The following is a 25,837-nucleotide window of genomic DNA, read 5'->3' on the forward strand; positions in this document are numbered from 1 at the left end:
TTACACAGCATTTTTTTACGGTAATATGTCACATTGGTTTGGATGTGGGGACTTAAAAAGTCAGGCACTATTGATTATCAAATCAACATGGGTACCTGGCCTGAAGATTTGCTCAGAGGAGTACAATAATGAAACCCAGTCCTAGTTTGTTGTGCAAAGCACTAACCTTGCTATTGCTCGGCAGCTGATGTGAATTCCTAGTGAAGGTAACAAAGGAAAATCTGCTTGCTTGCCTCCTATTAGACTCACCCCCATGACAGCATCCAACAGCATACTGTGGTGCCAGTTAGAAAATCACAAGTGACAGAGCAGTATGCAACTATGTCCTTGCTATGAAGAATGGAATTGGTTGAAAACAGACATTTCTGTTTTATGGTTTTTAAAAACATTTTCACAGATGTTTCAGTTCTTTTAGAGAGGGGAAAGTGTTGAAGTGTTAATGAAAAATTAATTGAAATATCAGAATTGTGATGTTTTCATCCAAATCAACTAAAAAAATCAACTAAAAATAACTTAGGTAACACTTTGTTTTACTGTTTTGCCAGTATTTATTTCACTGTTGTTAGTACTCTATGTTCAGCCTTTGCATCTAGAGAATATATCCAGTCTCATCTTATGGATCAAGAGGACATGGTATAAGATTCCAAGAGCAGCTATAGAAAGCAAGTGTAGGATCCCCTTCTTTCACATGTCTAGGGAGTTTGACAACATGCATAACATGTTCCAGTGCTTTACTTGATTGAAAAAGCTTAATACTAGTTAAATTTACAATGTAAAATTTAATGGGCTGAAAATGAACTGTTTTAAAGTTTCATCATCAGCACTGTTTTAAAGTTACAGAGGTTTTACAATTATTTTGATCACAGGATGCCTCAAACCCAATCTACTCCGTGTTTAATTTATCCTCTAACTTTATCCCAGTGCCACTCTGTTGTTTCTACAGAGAAGCCCCATGAAGTCACTCACCCTAAATCATACTTGCAGATATTCTAGATGAGTACATCAGTTTTCAGCACTAGCAAATAGGAAATCGGTAATTTCCATTTCGTATCTAGGGCCTTAAGGATTTACTGAGGTATTTTTAGCCTGAAATAAGTTTTGATATTTAAAGCAGAGATCTGATGTCGTGTTTAAATGGCACAACACGTGTGGTACAGAGATCCCCAAGCTAGCATGAGTACCTTTGCATGACCCAGAGCTGCCCAGCAGCAGGAGCTTACACCAAGTTTTACTGTGTCCTAAGCATCACAGTCAGAGGCCTGGGCCTTTGCCTGGACTGGGACGCTGATAAGGAGACTACTGTAGTATAATAAAGTATTGCTGCTGTTTCTATGACAGTACTTACACATTGGTGAAGCACAGGTTTTGTCTGTGCTAGGTCTCCAATTACTCCAAACCAGTATTTTTTGTTCTGTTAGTGCCACACCCAGGAAAAAACAGGACACTTCAGCTTAGAGCTGGTTTGGGCAGAAATTTGGGGGTTATCCATAAGAGAAACAGAAAAACACAAATAAAAGCCAGTGTGCTGAATTTCAGCAATACAGAAAAAACCTAAAAAGTGAATTAATTCAATATGGCATGGCAGCAACTCTTTTCCTCTTGAAATGTAAAGGGAGCAAATGAATGGCCACAAAGTCTGCAAACTGCACAAACATTTGGAAAACTATATTCCCATTAATAATTTGTCTCAATCATTACTGGTCAAAGTGAGAAAAAAACCATACAGATATAACAACATCGTTATCCCTGCTCTTCTTTTTTATATGTAATGGACATCTTTCCCTCACTTGTCATGTAGGCACGTGCGTCCATAGCAAATCAGTCTTTTAGAATCACTGGTTTTGAAAATTCAGAACATACTTCAGGCATTTCCAAAGGACTGACATAGATGTGAGAGCTCTGTACCTTCCCTTTCCTAGCAAGTTCAATCTCTAACCCAGACTGAGCTACTAAAAGACTTGAAATGGTTATAGAGGGATAAAACTTTTAATCCAGATGCTAGCTTCACAGTTTATATAATATTCAACCCAAAGCTCACACCTATGTATCTCCAAGTATGTTTCTGAACGAGACTAAATAGCTTTTGTTTAAGTCCATGATTTTTTTTTTCTAAAGAATTAACCGTGGCATTTTGCAAGCTGGAATCTATTATACAACAACTCAAGACTACAGAACGCATTCAGACAGACCTGCTATGACTAAAGGCATTCCTGATTCATGTTGTTGTTGTTATTTGATTTAAAGAGGTAACATATATTAGTACTAATGAGAAATGTGGCTTTAAATCATCACATTTAAATCCTGCGTGTATAATTTGACTTGTCTGTAAGAACTATTAAGCATTATCAGGACTTAGTTGTTTAATTAATAGATGAAGCACTGATTATATGGTGTTTTTTCTCAGGCAAATAGTTCTCCCATATTCTGCCTCCTGCGCTAAAGCATTTACCTTTAATGCAAAATGGTCCATCATAGGCAGTTCTGGAGCAGTCACAGGAGTACCCGTTGTATTTCTCAACACACTTCCCACCGTTGGCACAGTACATCCCATAGCTCGTGCAGTGGCCAGAGCAGCCGGGCTTCACCCCTGGCGTGACTTTCGCCCTCTCTTCCAGGTCCAGTGTCACTCCGTTCATCCTTAAAGAACGAATGCAACCCAGGAAGCCTCGCTGCCCTCCCGCAGCACCTGAGAGGGAATGTAGAACTGTGAGACAACACTGAACAGGTTATACTGCTTTACAGGAAATACACTGCTAAGCTTGTGACAACAGCTGGAAGTAAATAACTTCTTTGTAAAGGCTAGAACTGCCTTGTCCTACCGACTATAAAGTCAATGAAACCTAAGCTGTTGATACCATATCATAAATAAGCATAAATAGTAGGCGTGCTTTTGCTTTACACTGATTAGACATTAGAGAATCTAGCCTCTACTGTTAAGACTTCATTTCATTTAAACTCCAAGATTTTTAGAGGGAACAGTTACAGAAATGGGCCTGCCTCAACTGCTACAGTATAGCCTTACTCTCCATATGATTAGTGATGATGGACGCTCATAATGCCATAGTATGTTCCACAGTGTTAATTTTTCAAAGCCATGATGGGGAAAGAAGGAAAATATATAAATATCTCTACTCAGCTGCAATAGGAAACACAGATGTTAAATTCCAAGCAACATCAGGAAAATTGTTTAGTTGCCAGAGCATAGAGTGAAAGATGCAGCACTGAAGAGCTACATTTGAAAACCTGCATCAAGATAGCTTTTCTCAGCAGTCGATCAGAACTGTTCCTTTCCCCCCTCTTGTAAGCACTTGCTGAACAACTTACAGCTACGGAAGCCTTATCTGGGGCTGGATTAGAAACAACACCCCCCTAAAAAATCAAGTAAATAACAGTGAGTCGCTGTCATCCTTGCTCCTCATCCTCTCGTCTCTTTGATTACTGCAGTGCCGCAGGTGCTTAAGAGCACCTGAGGAGATCTGAGTGCTCATCACCACAAAGCACACATACCTGAGTGGGGACGAGGACTAAATACAAACCAAGGAATGTTGGCTGTTTCAGATCAATTGCTAGTAACTGGACGATGTGAAGCGAGAGGAGGCAATGCTTGATCTGCGCTGAGTGAACAGGGCAGAGGGCATTCTGGTGTGGTTCCAATCTATGTAAACTCATATACAGTGCACTAACGAAGGAAAACCTAATGCATCTAATTCCCTTCTTTCTCCTAGTCTTCAGGACATACAGTCATCATCCCTCAAGCTCTCTTGCTGGCCAACAAATAGATATTTATTCTGCAGCAAGTGAAACAGGAGGCACTGAAACAATTCTTTTTCAGTATTACTCTCCAGACCCCGATGTTCAGGGTATTCATTTGGGACCCACCAACTCAAATCAATTCTCTATCTGACTCTGAGTAAGGCTATAAATCTGTTCTTTGAGATGTATGCTCCAATCACCAAGTTATGGATATGATTCAGAAAGAAAATCTGTTGCAGATTTGGGCATTCAGTTTTCAGCAATAAAGGTACTAGGTATTTCAAAACACACAGTTAGTTCAAAGCTACAAATAAAAATCAGCATTACTAACAGCTCCCCAAGAACTCAGGCTGGAAAACCCCAGCTCTTCCTGTTTTCAGCAAAAGGCTAGGTATTTCTTTCAAAAGGTTAAGGCTCCATCTTTTAACCACTCTTTTAAACAAACTTCACATTTCAGCTTGTTTTGAAACTGCCTTCTACTGAGATCACAGTCAGCAGTAAAGGAGAATCTGAGCTTGTAAATAATGACTGCATGCCCGGTGACATACTATACACAGTCTGCAGTGACACTCTGCTGTTCACCAAGGCAGTGAAGGCTTTAAATATAATTTCAATTTCTGCCATTGAACTCTTTATTATCATGGGGAAAAAAAATGAGATGTCGTTTTCCTTCCCCCTTCCCTCTCCTTCTGTTTACGGGTATCTAGAGAGGTAAGAAAGACCTTCTTTGCTCAACATTTCACGCGGTTCTGATCCTAGCTACTAGCACTTTGGCATGTCTGCACTTTGCAGCACAGACGTTAACAGTCGGAGAAATACAAGCGCTACTGGAATAGCCTGCCCAAAACGTAGCAGAGACCAGTAGCTCCAACAAGCAGCTGGACTAACTTGGTTCCAAGGAATGTATTTGTGTAACACTGTGTGATGCTTTCCTGCATCAAATGGGCAAACAGCCCATGGGACTAGAGGAAAGGACTGCAGTGAGATCTCTGAGCACAAAAGCGTGGGCAATGATCAAACCTAAAGAGGCTTAAAGTGCTGCTGAGGTTAGGATGGGCACTGCAGGCATATGCAGTCCTGGCAAGACCTACTCACAATTTTTCACTTCTGTAGTGCGTGTGAGAGAGAGGCACTTGACAAAAAGGGAGTTAGGCACTACAGCCTGCTAGGTGCACTTTCAGCCAGAACCAGCAGGTGGGGAAAGACAAAAGCGACAAGCTGCCAGCGCAAGATATTTTCCTCTTAGTTGATCTTATTCCTGTAATTATGGATATGCTTGTCTTTTTTTTTCCTCTTTCTCCCCCATGCTGTCATGCAAGTGCTTCAGGAGCCAACTTCCTACATTAAACTAACTGCTGCTGGCAAGACAGGAGGCACAGAGTGTTCAGCATGGGAGAGCAAAGCCCCATTACCCGCACTGCATCTTACCGACATAGAGCTGGCTGTACAATTCCAGCCGCGTGTGGCCTTCTGTTGGTGCTTTCCGGACCTCCATGGGTAACTGGTCTACCTGCAGGCTGGCTTGCTTGACGTTCCTCTCAGCATTGACACGATGCCACTGATCATCATTGAGCTGGTTGGGAGATCTAACGATGATTTCCACAGGCCCATTTCCAACATCAAATGAAAAGGAAACCTCCGTAGCAGCTGAAACACCAAGCAAAAAGGAACCCATCGTACACTGTACACAAATTCACCTATACTTCCAAAAAAGAAAGGAGTCATATTTACTAGAAATAGGCACCACTCGGCACCTTTCAGGATTTAGAAGAGCATTTCTGAGTTGAGTAGGAGTTAACATATTTCCAAAGAAGCTGTTGTGAAAAGTTTCCATAGCATATGATGAAAATCAGATCGATTTGACTTGTAAAATTTAACCAGAATAAATTATATCCCAGAAGAAGATTTTTTATTTCCATCTATAATTTTGATAATACTGAAAAAACCCATTCACCAGCTTTCAGAAGAAAACATCAACAATGACATTAATATTTGATCTCTGCAGCTTTCCAGTTTCCATAGGGTTTTTTTAGGGTAATATGCATTTTGATACATAGTGGTGCAGAAGTTATCTACATTTTTGTTTCTGTCCACGGGCAATTAATTTTTACAATGAACTAATAATGCAGTGGTAATGACCTCTGTGAGATTTTATGGCTGAAAAAGAAGTGGATTCTTAGCAAGCATTACAGTGCTCTATTTATAGTGGATGATTCAAAACCTGTTTGGAAGTTTTACAAATGTACAGTAGGATCTCCTGCACATTCCTCCAGGTCATCCTCAGCAAACCCTATAATCGATACTTATTATTAAACAGGGGTTGTGAATAATAACATATATATGACTTAGTTTGTGTAATTTGGGGCTGTAAATTTTATTATGGTAGCTAAACGTCAGCTGGAAGGGTTTATCTGAAGCAGATTATCAATGATAACATTCAGAAAGGAGGATACCAGATAGAAGACAATCAAGAGTTCCATCTAATGTGGTTTTCTTTCATATAAAATAAAAAAGCCACTGTGCTCTCTCAGTTCTTCTGAAAAATCTCAGGTGCCCAATTACGACCCCAATGTCCCAGTACAGCTGTGGTTTCTTGTTCAAATGAATTAATGAAACAGTATTATCTTACTCAGCAAGGCTATCAAGCTGTGGTAGAAGCCCCACTCTGTGATTATTATTATTACTAACAATACTAATAGTGGAAAATATTCCTGCCCAATAGATTTTCACAAGGTTATGTCTGATGGAATGAAATGCATTGTTATGAAAACTGGAAGGACAGGAATAAACTTTTTATAGAGAATATTCTTTCAAAACACATTTATTACACAGTTGACATCTTTGATTTTTTTTTTTTTCTGCAGATTGGCTATTTCTAGAAGAAAAAATTAGAAGCATATTTTATTGCTGTTGTGTTCTCTTGTTCTCTGACGAATAAAATTACTTCATTTCTTGAACGAATGGCCTTTCATAAGCCGAGAGTTTAGTCTGTTTGGCCTTTTGCACTTTGTAAGACGAAAACTGTAAGAGCCAAAGCTTGCCATTAAAGAAATAAAGATGTTTCATTTTAATGTTATTATGTCTTATAACTTCAGTGGTTCTGCCAATAAACTCGGGCAATTAGGAATTAGAGTAAAATCTCACCAGAATTTTTGCTGTATGCTGTGTCCAGGTTTATTTATTGTGTAATTCTCCTTTAACTTTATGCCTTGAAGAACTGCTGCAGATCTCTTCACTGTCAGGCTTGAACTGCTTCCCAAAAGCAGTCTCTCTCTGTAAGAACTACTTAGTAGACTTTTCACCTTATTCTGAGGCAACTGATGACACTGTTCATACTGCTCATGGGTACTTTGCGTACAATCCCATTCAGGATTTTGAAACCCCCTGCAAGAATGGTTCTTTGCAAGTTTTTGGTCTTCTGGATGGAAGCATCTCTAATTTTTTTACCCTTATTTTAAAAGTGAAAGGAGTAGAGACTTGACAGTAGAGATATTTCCAGTAGAAGTTCTGTTCCTGCATAGTCTAACTTTACACATGGCTTTAAACTGAGATCTGTATCACAGCCTGAAAGACTTACAATGAAGTATGTACTTAGTAGAGAATATTATTCACTTTGACACGAGTACCATTTGTATAAATTCATAGCATATTTTTATATTTCAGTTTATACTTAGGGAAAGAAAAGCATTCCAGAAAAATCTCAAAGGTCATTTTCAGTGTATGTACCTGCTGATATGCTGAAAGTTAGAGAAGGAAGTATAGGATCTATGGACTGTGCTGATCCTTCCCTAAGCAACCTAAAAACAGGACTCTCATAAACCAAAGGGGAGTCTATTTGCTAGACTGATGGACTGAAAACCACATGAAATATGTCAGCGAAAAGAGCTCTGCAGATAGGCAGAGGCTGCATGACAGCATGTCTTGCATGACAGTTATGTTGCTGGCTCTGATTTTTATTCTTCATTTCCACTGCAATTAATTTTTGAGTCTACATATTAAGCATATTCTCAAACGAGGGGCATCTCTATGTGAAACAATTGGCACTTGTATCCTAACAGAAATGAGGCATCCCTGCCCAGGGAAGGAGGCTTAGAACTAGATGATCTTCCGGTCCCTTCCAACCCTAACTATTCTATGATTCTATGTGATAACACTAGTCAGAAAAGGAAGACAAAAGAAATTGTACCCTGCAATAAATGCGACAGGCGATCTGGTGACAACTGACACAGAGAAGACTGAGGTACTCAGCAGCTTCTTTTGTCTCAGTTTTCACTGGCAACTGCTCTTCACACATCTCCGAGTTCCTCAATCTCAGGGCATGGACTGGGGGAATGAAGTGGTCAAGGTCAGGCTGGACACAGCTTTGAGCACACAGCACTACCCCCACTCCTACTTTTCCCTCTATCCCAGCTTACTGCTGAACGTGGTGCTGTATAGGATGGAGCATCCCTTTGGCCTTTGGTCAACTGTCCTGGCTGTGCCCCTTTACAACTTCTTTGCTACCTTAAGCCAAATGACTGGGGGAGATGTGAGAAAGACAGAAAGGTTTGATGCTGTGCCAGCACTGCTCAGCAACAGCCAGAACACAAGTGTGGCATCAACACTGGTTTAGGCACAAATCCAAAACTCAGCATTGGACAGGCTGCTGTGGAAAAAGTTAACTCCATCTCAGACAAATCCATTACAATATCAGATTTGTTTAGAAGTTCAGCATAAACAGTTATGTAGAACAACAATTATTTAGGGTTTCTTTCCCAAGTGTGGTTTACTTTTCAATCTCTCTATGCCTACACACACAATCCTTGCATGATGTGGCACCTTTGACTCAAACACATCCTTGGCTGACATGCCAGTGGTGTTATTACTCTGTCAGAAGGGGATGAACAAAAGGTATCTACCATACATGTGCACACATGACTAGTCACAGCCACCAACCGAACCAGAACAGGGTTTTTTTCCAGAAATATGCAGAAAATGAGTTGCACAGGTCCCAGAGATTCCTGCTGGTCACTCTGTAGCTCACGAAATGAGGTTTTCCCAATGATCATTTTACTTTCTATTCTACCAAAGAGCAGAGAACTCAAACCAGTTGTAAGAAATGAGAATGAAGATCAGACATTGAACAATATCTGGAATTGCTTCATGAGGAAATAATAATAAAAAGGTGGGTTTTAATTTATTCAGTCAGTACAACTGTTTTGTGATGGAAACTTCGTAAAACTGAACAAAGATGAGTTTTTAATGTGCTCCTGCCATATACATTCACTCAATAAAATGTGGTTTGTGGCTTAGTTTTACCCTTTCTGTGCCTTATGCAGTTACAGATAATTAAATCTGAACTTGTTTCTTTCATTGATTCAATTTTCTAAGGTCTCAGGTCACTGTCAGCCACCTGTTCAGAACACAGAAGTGCAATCTTGCAAACAAAAAGCTCTTCCTGCTCTTTGCTCTGTGTTCCTGGTTTTAGCGCTATTCAGATCCCACCATCTGAAAATCTAGGAGCCATTTGCCCATAAAAAGGCAGGGACATTACTGAGCCACCCTGCAGAAAGGCTTGGAGAGGCTGAAAGAGGGGACTAACAAGAACCTTACAAAGTTCACCAAGGACAAGTATAAGGTCTTGCACCTGGGAAAACATAATCCAGGAGTGCAGGACAGGTTAGAGTCTACCTGGCTGGGGAGCAGCTCTGTGGAAAGGGACCTGGGGTACTGGCAGACAACAAGCTTACTATGAGCAAACAGTGTGCAGCTGTGGCAAAGAAAGCCAGCAGGGTGCTGGGGAACATCAACAAGGGCATCCCCAGCAGCTATTGTCATTATCCCACTGCATTCAGCACTTGTCAGGCCACATCTGGAGAGGTGTTCAATTCTGGTCCCCACTATACAAAAAAGACGTGGACAGGCTGAAGAGGGTCCAGAGAAGAGCCACAAAGATGATCAAAGCACTTCTGGTAAATATGTTTTAGTTAAGCACAAGTTCTGAAGCTCAGCTGCATGGGAAGCAGCGTATGCTTCTACATCCTTTGCTGTGCAGAAGGTCAGGCTAAATGACCTGTTAAGACTTTTCTGGTATTCAAGATCTATGAGTATCTAGGCCTCCCATTTTCCTAGAACTTCTTGCGTTTCAAGTCTCTTTTCTTCCTATTTCCCTCTTGTCGATAAACTGCAGGCTAGGCTCTCTGGCTATAATGAGGCAACCAGCAGAGAGAGATGCTGACAGATGGGCGAGTGCTCACAAGATGCTGAGAAGCAGGTGGAGGTTCTCAAGACACATAAGCTGTGAAAAAAAGAAGGAGGGATTACAACCCTCCCCACAGTCATTTTTGTCTGTTTCTCTCCTCTCCCATTATCCTCTCTTGGAAACATGGACTTTCATCCTCCCTTGTACTTTGTTTCTTACTTCTGATGTATTTTTATACCCTTCAACAGGATTCACTGATGTTTTAGCAGCCTTGTATCAAAGTGAATAGCATCTAACTTCCTTAGGATCTTTCTGAAATCCTGTTCTGAGATCATAAATGCCTTGTAACAGCTAGAATCAGAGCTCACTGGCTTGCCTGTAAAACAGGATAAAACAGTAATATGTAGACTAAAACCTGCCAGACAGATATTTCCCCCCCTCCACTTTGCTTGTTTGTTCTGTGAATAAAAGTAGCTTGAAAATATTCTGTCTCTGTAAGGATAACACCTGACAAACTTCTTGGACAGTTTGTTTGTAAATACAAATTAAGGGCTCTGATTAAACCAGTAGACAGAATTCAGTAAAATGACTGAAAACTTCATAAAGATGCTAAAATGTATTTAGAGCTAGTGGTTTACGTATCATTATTTGAAATCCATCACCAGGGTCAAGATCAGGTGTCATATCTGTAGCCACTAGAATCCTTCCCACTGATTTTAGTAGACTCTGGATAGAAAAAAGAGCTTTCTGGGATTTGAAAGCAACTATCATGTCCACCTTTCCCACTTCTACTCAGAAAGCAGAGTTTAAAGATAGTTTTACATAGTCATCTCTAAATTACCTGCCCTGCTGCCCTCATTTGCACAGGGGTGAGAGATGGCCATGCCAATGCTGACATTGAAACAGCCTTGACAGGTTGTTCCTGGCTGCTGAAAGTATGTGGAAAGGGCTACAGATGCTACCCTGAAGTGCCATATTGGAACAAAGGACCTGCTTTGAGGAGGTCACTTCTCAATGGACACAACTAAAGGTTAAAACCACCAAAACCGTATCTTAGGGAGAAATCGTTGATCCAAGTTGTTTGAGTGCAATGCAAGAATTACCGTGCAGCCTGGCTTTCTGTTAACAGTCTGGCAGCTGTCAAAAATCGTGGCCATATTTCTAATAACTGGATTAAGCATCTGGAAGATTTTATCATTTATCCAATTCCCAAATGAAATCGCTATTTGAACTAATGAGCGAAAGCTTCACTCGTTTGACCAAATGACAGTGCACATCTATGCCCAAGACTGCAGTGATCCCTGAGCTCAGTGCCAAATGAACTAGCTCTGGAAGCTGCACAGCTGCATCAGCACGACGCTGTGCCAAGAGTAATTAGTTCTAATGAGTGGCTATACTGCACCTAGGATCAAACCCAGCAGAGCTGAGTGCTGATTTCTGTGGACATGCGATCTTTCTTAAGATCAGCCCTAACATAGGTGTACACTGCACAGAGTAGACACACTGTATTTGCTTGTAGGTTAACAAGTCAAACAAAAAAATACAACCCAAGTTTACACTCTCTTAGATCTTACACAGTAATTTATGTGTCAGGAAGGAAAAAAGGGTGAGTAATGCTATAGCTACTATTTATCATCATTTAACACCCACTTCTCACAGCATAAATCCATCCACAACATACAGTATAATCAGTGAGACTCAGTGTCTTCCTGAACCTTTAGAACTACCTGATATTCTTCATGGAGTAAACAACGCAAGCGATAATCACAGAATCGTAGGATGGTTTGAGTTGGAAGGGACCTCAAAGATCACCTAGTTCCAGCCCCCTACCATTGGCAGGGACACTTTCCATTAGACCAGGTTGCTTCAAGCCCCGTCCAACCTGGCCATGAATGCTACCAGGGCTGGGGCAGCCACAGCTTCTCCAAACAACACATTCCAGTGCCCTACCACCCTCACCAGAAAGAATTTCTTCCTTACAACAAATCTAAATCTACCCTCTTTGACTTTCAAACCATTGCCCCTTTCCTCTTCGTGCTTGTGCTACAAGCCTTCATAAAAAGTATTTCTCTACCTCTCCCATAAGCCTCCTTGTATAGTGAAAGGGAGCAGTAAAGTCCCTGCTGGAGCCTTCTCCTCTTCAGGCTTAACAACCCCAACTCCCTCAGCCTCTCTTCACAGAAAAGGTGCTCCAGCCCCGTGACCCTCCTCTAGACCCACCTTAACACGTCCACATCTGCCTTGGCTGGGGACCCTAGAGCTGGATGCAGTTCCCCAAGCTGGGTCTCACAAAAGCAGAGTAGAAGGGCAGAATCACCTTCCTCAGCCTGCTGACCACACTTACACAGCCCAGGATACAACTAGTTTTCTGGGCTGCCAGTGCAAATTAACAAGTCACATCCAATTTTCCACTAAAGAGCACTGCCAACTCCCCCTCTGCAGGGCTGCTCTCAATCCATTTATGCCCCATCTGCAGAGATGTTGGGGACTGCCCCAACCCAGGTGCAGGACATTTACCTGACCTTGTTGAACTTCATAAGGTTCACATGGGCTTACTTCTCCAGCCTGTCCAGATCCATCTGGATGGCATTTCTTCCCTCAAGCTATTAACTGCACCACTCCCCTGCAAATTCATCAGGAATACAGAACTCTTCAGAATGTCTGAAGCATCTCATGAGCTTTCAATGTGCTTTTATAGACTGTTTTCATTTTGAAATTTTCAAAGTTTCCTGCAGACCAAAAAATCCCCCACAAATCAGAATGAAAAATAAAGAAAAAGGCTCTGTCAAAGTCAGAGCATCCTCTGAAGTGCTATCCTTCTCACATTTTTGATCCTTATTTTCTCCACCATTTAGTCTGCAGCCTGAAGGCAGTTGATTCAGTGTCTGCTGTGTGCAGTATCTATATCTGGTAGCTGCAAACTTGCAGTGACATTTCTTAGCGAGTGGACAGGGAATTAGATCTTCTGATAGACACTGTCCTGATTCAGCAAAAGCTGCTGGTTTATTATGCACATGACTGTTTTGTCACATGGTAAGACAAGACTGCACACAAATATATTGTTTTGCTGTATATTTAAAAGATGTGAACTTTAACACATTATTGTCCTTCTTCTGTGATACTTACACATCATCTTTCAAGTAACATTTCAATCGGACTGGTAATTTCAACAGCTGGATTTTCTAACAAAGTCCCAGCTTTCTGTTTAGAGGAACCCATTGTCTTTGGATTAATGGGAATTACATATGTTACTGTCTTCTTTTCATAATTTTGTTTTATGACTGTTCAAATATCTTTCCATATATCTGGCTGGCTGACTGAATAGCTAGTATTTTCTTGTTCATTCATTGCCTGAATGGATCAGACTCCCTCTCCTACAATAATTTTTGCCTAAGAATAATCTTTGCCTAATCATGCTGAGCCCTTGAAATTCATTACCCTCATCTGAGGTTTTAATCTTAGATATTCAATATATACCGGTTGACTCAGAAGTACTGTACTACGTTGCAGCATAGTCCTGGGAAAGTCTGGGACTCCCATAGCCTGGGATTCCCAGAACATTCTGTGGGGTTCTAGTTTAAGATCACTGAAATGTTTTTCATCAACTTCAGTAAAAAAGAGTGTTGGCGGACTGTAAGACTCCTAGTTCACCGATGGCAATTCATTTGTTGTCTGCTTCCCTTGATTGACCTCTAATGTTGAATACGTGCCTCCCTAGGTGGTATTGGAACATGACAGATTGTTTGCTGAAGCTCATGCTCAATGAGTGACAGTAGGAGGTAGAAAGAAGAAATTAAAAAGTATACTAATTATCAGCAGTGTATCAGTCACAGTAAATGTGTGTTTCCGGAGCATGGCACCAGGATGGCTTTTGTTTGCATCCATATGGCTAGCAGATTATAATAGTGGGTACTTAATAAGATTTTGCTAGTGTCATCTGTATTTCTGGCAGCTAATTGTGCATTATTGCAGGTTCCTGCGTATTTCAGTTCCAAAATGTAAATCACAAAGTCCTGCATTTCCCATTTTTCTCTAGTACATGATTAGTCCTCTTGGATTGCATTAGCAAAGTCAAAGAAACGACAATTTGTTACAAGTAAATATATAAAGAAACAAAAAATTACAGGTCATTATTCTGCAAGTCTGTTGTCTAGTCTGCAGCATCAAGCTTCATTCTGTTGTGCACCAACATCCATCCCTATCTACATATTCTGAAACATCTGCAGGTGTATTTCAGTGCTTCCTTATTGCTGTTTTACATGAGTTTAGCTAGCAACACAATCCCACCCTTCTGGTTTTCAGTATTTAAAGGAATAATAGACTGGAATAAGACTCTGTGGAGTAATTTCTTCAAGTGCATTTTTATAGCTGCACTGTTTCAACAATGCTAGTATTAAAAGTGGGCTATTCACTGCCATAATTTGCTCCCAAAAGGTTTAGGAGTTGCATATAGAAAGAGGTGTATCTGCTAGATGCAGTACGTCTTGGTAACAGCTTGTTCCTGGTAGAGAGTAACGATGTTAGCGAGCTGCTGTGTTTCCATGCACACGCAAGATTAGATTACTCCTTTGGAGCAGAAGATGGAGCAGAGTTAGAATCCTTCCCTGAGTTTTCCCTAGGGTCATCCAACGGGCTGTCTGACTGCAGCTCAGGGGGCACTTCTAACTGCTGGAAACCTGTCTTGACCTTTTCCAAAGCACGCAGGATACCTGCAACTGGTTAAATGCTCTCCAGGAGCAAGTTAGCAGAAAACAAAAAACCTGGGGATGGGCACCTACTCTGCTTCTACTGGCAGACAACCACTTACACATGTAATTTGCTACATTTTGGACACATGTAAATATACTGGACCTGAACATGAAGGGAAATCGGAAGCGCATACAGCACCTTCCTCACCATGAGTAAACATCTGCGTGAGAACAAAGATAAGGAGAGGTCTGATTTTGGTAATAACTAAGAATCAGTTGTTTTTATTTCACTTTAAAATAAACTCTGCTATCAACCAGCCAATCAAACAAATACCAGCCCAGTCTTCCTACACAGCAGATTAGACTGCTTTGGGGAATAAAAAAATATTGCATTTAAATGAAAGTACTGAATTTTCTCATGAAAGATCATGCAAAGGCCAAATATGCCCCAAGAAGACAATTATTTAATTATTTCTTAATAAAATTAATGCTAATTACACCCCAGCTGTCTTGTAGATAAGCACTTGGAGACAACTCAGATTTTTATGATTATATTTTAGTTGAAGTAGCAATTTTCAGCCATGGTCACCAGGAATGAAAAAAAAAACCAATCCCACTATCAGTCCTGCATACACAGGGAATCAATGCAAAGATACAAGAAAGGACTTAAGGTCAATCATCTGATGGTTAGAACAGGGCTTGGAAAAAACACCTACTTGCTATAAATACCATTTCAGAGAGACGATGATAGCTCCCACCTAGCCAGCCCTCTTTCAATAACTACTTAGCTGCTTGGAAGGAAAGAAGGAAGGAAAGGTGACTCAGTTGAAGGTCTTGTTGATTCATCTCAGGAGAGCTACTAAAGCTTAAAAAAAATACAGCAGCAGTATCTTCTGGTCTCTTTTGTGAGGAATGATTCACACAAAGAGAACTGTACTCAGTGCACTGAGTGGAAAAGTAGAGGAGGCGTGTGTTTCCCTGCCTGTAGTGGGTTAGAATATACTTCATTATATCCTTTTAACTGCAGCACTTTACCATGAAACTGAATTGGTCCCATGCAACAGAAGACACCACAACAAGGGGAAAGCACAGACATTAAACCACAGCTCTCCCATGCAGCATATAAAGGGGCTTGTATAACGAGTAGGTTTTTCTTGTTGGATGAAAGGCAAAATAAAACCGGGTGTTAATGTTCATGAAATCAGATTATGTCTGAGCATGGTAAAGTATCAGAGATTTTGAGCAGAGAGAGCAGCTTCTTTTGCTACAGAAAAATGCTGTGAAGTTGGGCATGGTTCTAAAAATACTGAACAATGGGTCTCAGTGCTTATAAGCAGATTCAAAGGTTATCAACCCCCCTCTTGAATCTATCACATCCGAATGTCATAAAAATCATCCAAAACTGTAAACTGATTACAATAGAAGTGGTAAGGGCCTGGTCTATGCCAGAAAAGTAGACATCAAGACTGCCACTCTTCTGTGGTGTGACTGTGAGAAAGCACATTGCTTGTGTTCTTTCTTCCTCTTTGGTATTTTTTTCATATCCTCCGATTTGTGTATTAGCTGTAGGTTCTGCTGTAGATTGTGGTTAAGACTTGTAAAGGTATTTAGATGCTTGGGTGGTAGCTACCAAAACACTTTTACATCAAGGCAGGTGCCCATGATGATATGAATGTACTGATTTTTCTGCTTGGCCATGTAAGCTTTTGTCATTTGCAGCGGCTGTTTTATAAGCAATTTTTCATGGCTGCTATTTATTTCTCTGCGGCTGTCCAGGGGGTCACTATCAGGGTAAGGACTCTGTTGCACTATGCACTGCTCTAACACAATAAAAAAAGGCCATCCAAATATATGACTCAAGTTCACTTCTAATGTAGTAACTCTATATGAAAAGGGTGTATGTGAAATGCCAGGGTAGGTGGACCGAGCTAACAGTAAAACTCTGGTTGTCTGTGACAGTGAGGATCTAAATTCAAGGACCCAAAAGGTCTGTTGCTGCCATGTGCCTAAAACATCTAGTCATTTTGTGCAGTTTAGGAAATACTTTCTGCATGAAAACATCAGCATACATGAAAAAGGTAACACAGCATATGTAGTTTTGGCATAGAACAGAAAGTAGACTGGAAATGAGGGCAAAGACCTGAGATGGGTGGCAGGCCTTGCAATGGTTTGCCATGTGTAGCATTTAGTGCAATACAAAGTTAGAGAGAGCTATACTTTTTGAATGCCAGCCAGTTCCCACCTTGAACTGTATGTGAGCTGTACCGGATTTATAAGACACTGCTTATAAAATAAAGTGGCATTTATGGCATTAAGAAAAGCATCCAGCATCCTTGAAAGGAGAGGGGTAATACTGAGGGGATGCTGCATGGCATTGTGCAGTGAAGGGTCATGAATGATGTACTGACACTAAGGCAGACCAAAGCACAGCAACCTGTATCCCAGCAGAGTCCAAGCTAAGTTACAAAGTGCTGCTGATGGCCTTCATTTCCCCACAGCCCTGTGCCTAGGATTTTCTGCTGGTCAGCTGTAGCAGGTTCCCAGTAGGGTGCTTATTTACAGCCTCTGGCTTGCTTCCACATGCCAGCCTGGACACCTATCCCCATCTGCTAGTTAGGAACAAGGATACAGGTGGAATTGTCCTTCTTAGATGGGCCATAAATTGCTCTGTTTGAATATGAGACTTTTCCGCATCACCTACCTCATCTGGAAAGAAATCTTATCTTTAAAAGGATGGTGCTTGCAGGTCTTCAAACTACATTCTTTTTTGTTTGTAACTTTCATATTGTCCTAGATTAGGATGAGAGTTTACAAATACTGCTGTAAAAACATTTGGGTCAAAAATTTCCCTGAAGAAATGTAATGTTTTCCCATTTAATGTGATAATTTCTTACTGGCCTCTGGGATGAAGAGATTCCTCAGTGTCCTATGCATTCTTTGACGTGTGGCTAATGCAACACGCTCTCCTAGGGGGTTGTTTTTCAGGGAAGCGACCTTCTGCTAGGAAAGCAAAACAACAACTCAATTAAAAGAAACAATGAAGGTCACACCGGTTTCCCTACCCAGTTAGAAAAATAGAGCAGTGGGAAACGCAAGCTGAATTTACATTAACTGATGGGAATTTAAAGAGCATCATGTAGAAAACTCATCAATATGGTAGAATTCCATTTCTCTGGAGAAATAATTGATGAAGTTATCAAAATTTGTAAGAAAATACATTAATCAGTCATGTGTTAGAATGTTCACTCTGGAGGAACGAATGGTATCTGGGCAGAACCAAACAGCAGTGGGAATCATGGTCCCTGGTCTGTCACTGCTTCTTGTCTGATTTTGGAGAAGTTACTTACATCTCAACTAAGTAGCCTGGAAATGGCTAAGCACAAGAAGCAGTGTAGGACTTCTCAAGTACAAATGTTAGGTATTAGAGTGCTGTCAGCATCCCTTGCCCACAAAGCAAGCAGACCCATCCTGAAGCCTACCACTGCTCCCACGCAAGCTATTCCATGTAATCCCTTTCACAGCAGCTAAGTTCACCTATCTCTCCTTGGGGAGGCTTTCAGGGCAGCTAACATTGCAGGGGTTATCAGCCAGGTGACACCTCCGAATACAGGGGTTGTAAGTGTTCCTGACTTTCTACAGTAAACACATTAGGAAGTTCATTTCTCTCTTACATGTTCATGCCAGGATCAAACACAAGCTGACCTTTATCTCTCTAAGCCTCTTCTTTTTTCTATTGCAAAACTGACTTGTTGTTTACTTCAGAATAATAACAGTGAGACACAACTCATTAGTGTCTGTAAATTGCTTAGAGGTGCTGGGATGAAAAGAGCTACAGAAGTGAGTAGAGTGTCTTTTTCATTAGAATTATACTTCGGGACTGTAGCGGTAGGACAAGGCGTAAAGGGTTCAAACTTAAACAGAGGAAGCTTAGATTAGATATAAGGAAGTTCTTTACTGTGAGGGTGGGGAGGCACTGGAATGGGTTGCCCAAGGAAGCTGTGAATGCTCCATCCCTGGTGGTGTTCAAAGCCAGGCTGGACAGAGCCTTGGGTGACATGGTTTGGTGTGAGGTGTCCCTGCCCATGGCAGGGAGGTTGGAACTGGATGATCTTAAGGTCCTTTCCAACCCTAACTAGACTATGATTCTATGATATGACAGTGTTACTAAGGAAGTTTTCTGGAAGCCATTTAACTCACCACAGGCTTTTTAGAGTAACAGTCCTGGGAATCTGACATGAAACAGTGATGGCAGACACTTCTTTCCAAATTCTCATGAACGTGGCCCTTCCAAAATTTGCTTTGAGGAATGCATTTCTTTCAAAACTTGGGATTTCTCTTGATCAGAAAATTCAAACGTGGTCTATTTGACAAACATCTGACAGGCATGAAGTAGTTTGGTTTTCATAGTTGTAACTCTCCATAGTCTTCTACCCATATCTTATTAATGTACTAAACCATACTCTTATCTGACCCTACTCAGGTACATTATTCAGCTGTATTTTAGGCAGCCCCTTGCCTGCTGCAGAGTTTCAAGTTAGGATCCTGAAGGCCTGTTTCTCTGCAGCAAAATGGCTTTAGACAGGGTCCCTTATGCAAAGCTTCCATTGCCAGGGAGGAGTGGCTGCAAGTCAGAACTGAATGGGGAGGAGAGCTGAGAGTCTTCCAAGAATTCAAAATGAAATTCTTGTCATCTTTCATTTGTCAACATTCAACCCTGAAGTGCTTAAAAACCAAAGAGCATTAGGATTGCTGGTAAAGACCTGGAGGATCCATGTTGCTGTTTGATGCTGTCACTTCATAGGTGCTTTCGGGTACACAGGGGTAACAAATGAAGGGCTATGAGAAAGATGACAAACGCTTCTGCAGAATGACATTCAAGCTTTTGGGGGATTGCTTTTAGTAAAACACTAAATGGTCGACACTGCTGACCTGGCAACTTTGTAGACAGCAGGTTACGCACCTCAGAGTCCTAAAACGTAGGTCAGGGTTAAAGAGGAAAAAACCCGCCCATGCCAAAGGGGAGAGAGGGCCTGTATAAATGAATAAAAAATAGTGTTCTTAATGTTCTCAATTGTGTTTTTATAGGAAGATGGGATTTTAGCTTAAACCCTTCCAAAAAAGTATAGGAAAGCTCTAAGAGAGAAAACAATGGGGTTTTATCTCTGTACAAAAACCCAAGTTTATTTTAAAAAGCATATGGAAATTTTGACCAGAGATGTCTGGTTTCTGGAAGCACTGCTTTAGAGAAAAAGTTATACTTATCCATCTACCTCCTTTCTAAGCTATCCTAGGCACTGTCAGCTGACCTGACAGCTATAAAAATAATGGGGTCCTGTAGATTTACTGACGTATGCAAAAAGTGAGGCTTCAGGTAGTTCTACATCTCTGCCAACTGTTCCACGAATGGTGAGAAGTACAGGCCTGCCAGAGGAGCTGCTTGATAAATGGAATAACTGAAGACCCCAGCCACATTCAGAGTAGCATTTTATCACAGTTATTTTCATGACAGTCTTCTCTGTCAGCTGTTTGGAAAAGCTATTCCTTAAATCAAAGAAACATGTTCTTCCCTTCCTGTATTCCACCTCTCCTCAGAGATGGCAATCTGGAGCTTTGCTGAAGGCACATTAAGTTACTCTTCAAGGCACTGCAAATTCCACTTCCTTTTCTTACAACATTAGAGATTTAGAAAAAATCCTGTCCAGTTATTAGATTGGAAGAAACTTCAAGACAGCACAACAGTAAAATAACTTACTGAATGTGCCTAGTGACAACTTTTGTGCTCAGAATCAAACATGCAATACCAAACTCCTTCCCAAAGACTTGAAGGTAAGAATATTTTACAGACTGAATGATTTACTTCCCTAATGTATTCACCAAGCGCAACAAGCTGATTAAAATACTGGATATTGTAGAACCTTTTAGTTCCTGCTCTGCAGAGCTAAGTTTATGCATCACTAACCATGTATTAGAGGTACACACAAGTATTTCACACATAAGGGAAGAATAAATTAGAATTTGCACTTTCTGTTGTTAGGACACTGATTTCAAGTTTTCCTTTCGGAACTGTGCAAAGTAAAGAAATCAAGAACAGGTTTGTAGGAAGTCATTCTTCCTCAATGAGAAATGTACCTGTAGGAGAGGGCAATGAACAGACAAAAGCAACGCAGCCACTGCCCAAAGTGCAGCAGCTTGCAGTAAATATGTGATGATGGCCACTATGCAGAAACCTTTACTACAAAACAGGGAGTGTTCAAGGCCAGGTTGGACGAAGCCTTGGGTGAGATGGTTTAGTGTGAGGTGTCCCTGCCCATGGCAGGGGGGTTGGAACTAGATGATCCTTTCCAACCCTAACTATTTTGTGATTCTACTAGAGAATCTGATGGGTTAGCTAGAAAGCAGATTGCCAAAGGAAAACTTTTTCAGGGTTTAGGGGTAATTACCTTACGGACTTAACTTTATGTTCCTATTAAGAAATAAATTCATATATGAATTTTATGGAGCTTCTGTAAAGGGGAAACAGACTTTTTAGAAGCAGCAGAGTCCACTGCAAGCCATGTAAGGAACTTCTGAAATTCTGAATCTTTACTTTACATTTGAGTGAATTAAAAAAAATAGCAAATGCAGACTGGAATGAAAAAGCCCCATGAAAACTGTATAAACAAACATTCATTAAACAAACATGTAATTCAGAAGAGAGAATGAGTTTCTCTTTGTTACTACACCCACAGCATTCAACTGTTTCTGAGCTGTGACCAGTAGAACATTTAACTCACAGAAAGACCTGTTTTCTGGGGCCCTAAACATTTCAAGCAGTAGTTCCCAGGAAAGAATGCAATTACATCGAATGAACGGCTTTGTACTTTTTAGCAACTACAGTCAGGATAGTTTTAATCACGAGTATTTTATTACTTTAAGCAGCACCAGTCTGTTTGATCTCACAGAGTGTTTTAAGAGGTGAAATTTCATATTTCTGCCCTCGAGAATTTGTAATCTAAGGTTTAGATTCAGGGACATGAAGCACAGGTTGAATTTATGCATATGCGAGATCACAGCAAAGTCAGTGCATCTCAAGCACAGGCTTAAAATGAAACTTCTGTTTAATGATACTCTGGGTACAGAGCCACAGGCTTTCAGGAGCTGGTGCATCTACTCAGTGAGCCACTGTAGGTGATTATTATTTAAACCGCATTGAGTAAGAATTATAGTCACTACCAAGTCACCTTTATTCACTGTTACTGTCACCTTCTAGCTAAGTTAACAGCATGGCTGGTCTGGTAACTACAGTGGCTAACAACGTTTTTCCATACAGTAGAAGAGCAAGAAGCTCTGGAAATGCCCACCTCAGCTGACTGTACTACTTAAAATCAAAGTGAAATTAGAAATAGCTGCCACTTCGTTATTAAAGGGTTGTACTCCTTGTTAATAAAAAAGAGACTGTGACTCAACAGGAGCTATTCTGATTTGCACCATTTGCGGATTACAGAAAACTGGGATTAAGCAACATCAACTAAATTCCCTGCAGAAGGAGTGAAAGAAGCTCTCACCCCCTTGGAACTTGGCACTTTACTCCTACCCAGAGGGAAAATTTAGTTACATTTTAAATTTAGAAACCAGTTCCTGGTGGTTTCTAAGTTTCCACATTCCAATTTCTGTCTTCAGACTTTGAGAAGCGTCAAAACCACCTTTTTATTTTAAAATTACATGGGCCCATATAAATCACACTGAATCTACATGCAAAGATTATTTGGGGCACGCAAACAGTTTCTTCTCTTCCAACATTAGCGACGTTGGATACTGACTTACGTGCGTCAATATTTAGAGCTGGGTCTTTGGCATCCATGAGCAGCTCCTGCAGCAAGAGGAAGCAGGAATGTTTTTCCTGGTGCTGGGAGGCAGCTTGCTGCATGGATGCAACCCTGCTGCTTTAATGTGCCACTAAAGGCTGTAGTAACAGCCGCACATAGCACAGCAGGCCTCTTGCCGGCTCCCATTTATGGCAGGCTAAACTGGTCGAGGGAGAACAAAGGAGACATGAAACATTTCCCCACCCCCCGATTCAACTGCTGCAATTTCACTAAGCAGAATTCAAGCACAGCTGAGGATTTTGGCACATGCCTTGGGAAGTTTGTCCCTGGGCCATTAAAAATGGTTTAAATAATAAAATCAACTTGTCTCTTGGTATCATTATGCCCTCTTTTTTCAGATCAGCGATTTTATTAACAGATAATGCTGATAAAGATTTATTTTTATGAGATTCTTTAGGGCTTTTAAATATCATATGCAATTTTTCAGCTCTTTGGCTCCTTAAAGAGCTGATTAAGATGCTCCCTCTTTTTCTTTCTTTTCCCTATTTCCATAACAAGCGTGAGATAAAACAGAAAAGCAACAGAGCTGAAGACATACACTTTTAAGAAATAAATCTGGCATGCAATTTTGAAAAGCCTTTTCAGGTCAGTGTCATTTTTGTAACTGATGTTACCAGTTCCATTCTTCTTTGTGTTTATCCCCTCAATAAACAATCCAAATATCCTTCCAGCATGCCTCCTGCACAAGGCAACTTGAAAATAAGTCAAGCAGCTTGATTTGGAAGGTGCTCCCCAGAATTTAGTGAGCTTACACAGTTTACTGAATGATACACATTACTTGAAACCTACTGTCTGACATGAACCTGCTTCAGGTGCCAAGGGTGATGGGAAGCACATACTTACATTTCAGCTCCAATTTGATAAAGTCAGTGTTCCCCAGATTCTCAAGAAACACCCCATCTGAAGCAGATGTTTTGAAGTAGAAGGAGATGTCTGCGCTGGTTTCCCCTTGGAAAGTGGAGAAGTGAAGGTAGGATGATGAAGTAACAAAAGAAGCTGCATTCCAGTAATTCCCTGCATGGGACAGACAGGAAAGATACACGTTTCAGTGCTCCATTGAAGCTGCCTGAAAAGTGAAGCTTTTAATGTCAATATATGCTACAGTGTTGTCTATGCTGAACACCCCCCCCTCTTCCCCCCAGACACCTTGATTATATTACCTCCTTTTTGTTTTTCTGGATATAGCCTGTCAGGTTTCAGAAGGCAGAGCAAGTTAATGACACATTTATTTTCAAGTACCTAATTTATCACATTCAGTCATACACAAATGTGTTGCTATACAGGTGTACTATAGTAACATTGAATTTATAGGAGACCAGACAGATGGGCAAAACACTAATTCAGTGACTGCCTCACCTCAGGCACATGTTTTGCTTTCATATATTGGCTCACATGTAATTTACTAGTTTTGAAATTTACATAACTATAACCATTTCTTCTGAAAATGTAGCCATGTCTATTAGAAGTCTACTAGTATGTATAGGAAAAATCCAATAAATGAAGCTAAACAATACAGACACCATTAATACATACTAAAAGTCCCCCATATATTTTCCACTGGAAAAATAGAATAATTAAGAATAGTCAAGAACTGCAACAACACTTTAGCTAGCGTGCCAGTCAACACTCTGTGCAAGGTAGAATTCTACTGCAAATATACTTTATCATAAGATAAAGGAGACCCGGTAAGCCAGTGAGGGACTGAAACAGCTAATTCTAGCTTCATCAGGATGCTTATATACCCACATTCAGAAATGCATTAAATTATCAATCATTACCTCCCCACAGCTCAGTCCTTAGTACTCCAGCTAATAAACACAACAAGAAACTATTTTTCATTCCAGTCAAAACTCCCAGAGATGAGTTTTCTATTATCTGATTACTAACTAGGTGATAATGCTATTATTTCTCTGGTTAGGACTAGATGAATATGCATGAGCATGCTGAAGCTCCAGAGCTCAACACTGCTGATATATAACACCACTGGCCCACACCCAAGTTCAAAGTGTTATAATTTGTGTAATTTATTAATCGCTATTAAAATTTAAATTGAACAACTGAATTAACAGAAGAAGGCTTTAGGTTTAAATACATGTCTACTATTGCTTTCCTTATTTTAATCCCATCCCCTCCATTTAATTCTGCCTCTTTTAAGAATACAGAATGAGAGAGAGACTTCAGAAAAGCAGCTTTCTATTTACTCTAATGCATTGCAGGAAAACTGAGATTCTGTGTGTTTGTGTGTGCAGGCACATGTGAGCAGTGAAAAGGCGATGTAACGGGCATTCATAACATAGATAGATAGCTTTGTGAATTAACTATGTCAGCTGGTTTTCAAGATGTATTACTGTATACCCTACTTAGACAAACTGGTAATTTCCAGACTGACTATTAATCATTTCTATAGAAATGTCAATAATCTTCATATCATAGGCAAGAAAACTCAGCTAATTAATTGCAAGGTCTTGCTTTGAAAACATACCTAGTGATAAAGCAACACAGATAAAAAAGGTCTAGAATTTAATTTTCACTCATGCTCTCAGGTCTCTTTCTGTCTCTCACTTTTCAGAGTGCTCCCTCACTATTAGGCTTGCTGATGGTCTGTGTGCAGGAGTGCTTTGTCTGTGAGTACAGGATCCAGGTGGATTCCTGTACACACTTTCCAACTTGCAGATGCACCTGGAGATCCACATTTCCTTCTCTTGGGAGCCACAGATACGCTACATGCTGGCAGACTCTCAAAACAGGTTTTATTCCACTTACTGAATAAAATCACATGAAATGAGCAGGACTTAGACAAAAAGTCAGGAATATATTAATGCAATCCTTGTTAAGGAGCCAGTTCAGCTGCCCTGAAAAACCTTGTAGAAAGCCTTGCATATCTCTCTAAATTAAGTATGTTAGCCTCTTGCCTTTACATTCTCCGAGTATTACCCAAGTTATAAGCCTAAACCACAAAGAACACAAAATTCAAGTACTAATGGAGACAAGTATCTTTTCATTGACAAAGGCTCCCCAGCCGCCTCCACCCCAGATACCAGGGTGAGTATGCAGCTGTGTCATCATCCAGCCAAACAGCACAGCCACAATGGGCTCTGCTGCCAGCCTTCCTCCTCTGGCCAGGGATGCTGGTTATGGACCAGCATCACCCAGCCAGCTGTCACTGCACACAAATCCCATGTTCACACCATACTTCCACCTTCTGTGAGCCTCACACAGCTCAAGAACTACAAGTTAAGACACCTGCCTTAACTAGTCACTTCCACTGATGCATTGACAACGCTTTGTTGAAAGGATCTTATGTTTTATTTTGCCAAGTCCTGGCACTACGAGACCCCAGTCCCTTAACC

At 40.7% G+C, this 25,837-nt stretch overlaps 1 protein-coding gene across 2 annotated transcripts in view; it reads right to left on the minus strand.

Moving 5' to 3' along the window:
• The window catches only part of CNTNAP2 (contactin associated protein 2), a 1,008,227-nt gene that overhangs the window by 74,067 nt on the left and 908,323 nt on the right, over window positions 1–25,837 (minus strand). For both annotated transcript variants that reach the window (XM_057431243.1, XM_057431244.1), the window contains exons 16-18: window positions 23,331–23,501; window positions 5,182–5,400; window positions 2,450–2,686 (exon numbers count right to left, since the gene is read on the minus strand). In XM_057431243.1, the coding sequence (XP_057287226.1) occupies window positions 2,450–2,686; window positions 5,182–5,400; window positions 23,331–23,501 (627 nt within the window). The remainder of the gene's footprint in view (window positions 1–2,449; window positions 2,687–5,181; window positions 5,401–23,330; window positions 23,502–25,837) is intronic.

The sequence above is a fragment of the Pezoporus wallicus genome, unplaced genomic scaffold (assembly GCF_028554395.1).
Source record: "Pezoporus wallicus isolate ANWC-B61680 ecotype Strahan unplaced genomic scaffold, APGP_CSIRO_Pwel_v1 scaffold_11491, whole genome shotgun sequence".
Lineage (NCBI taxonomy): Eukaryota > Metazoa > Chordata > Aves > Psittaciformes > Psittacidae > Pezoporus > Pezoporus wallicus.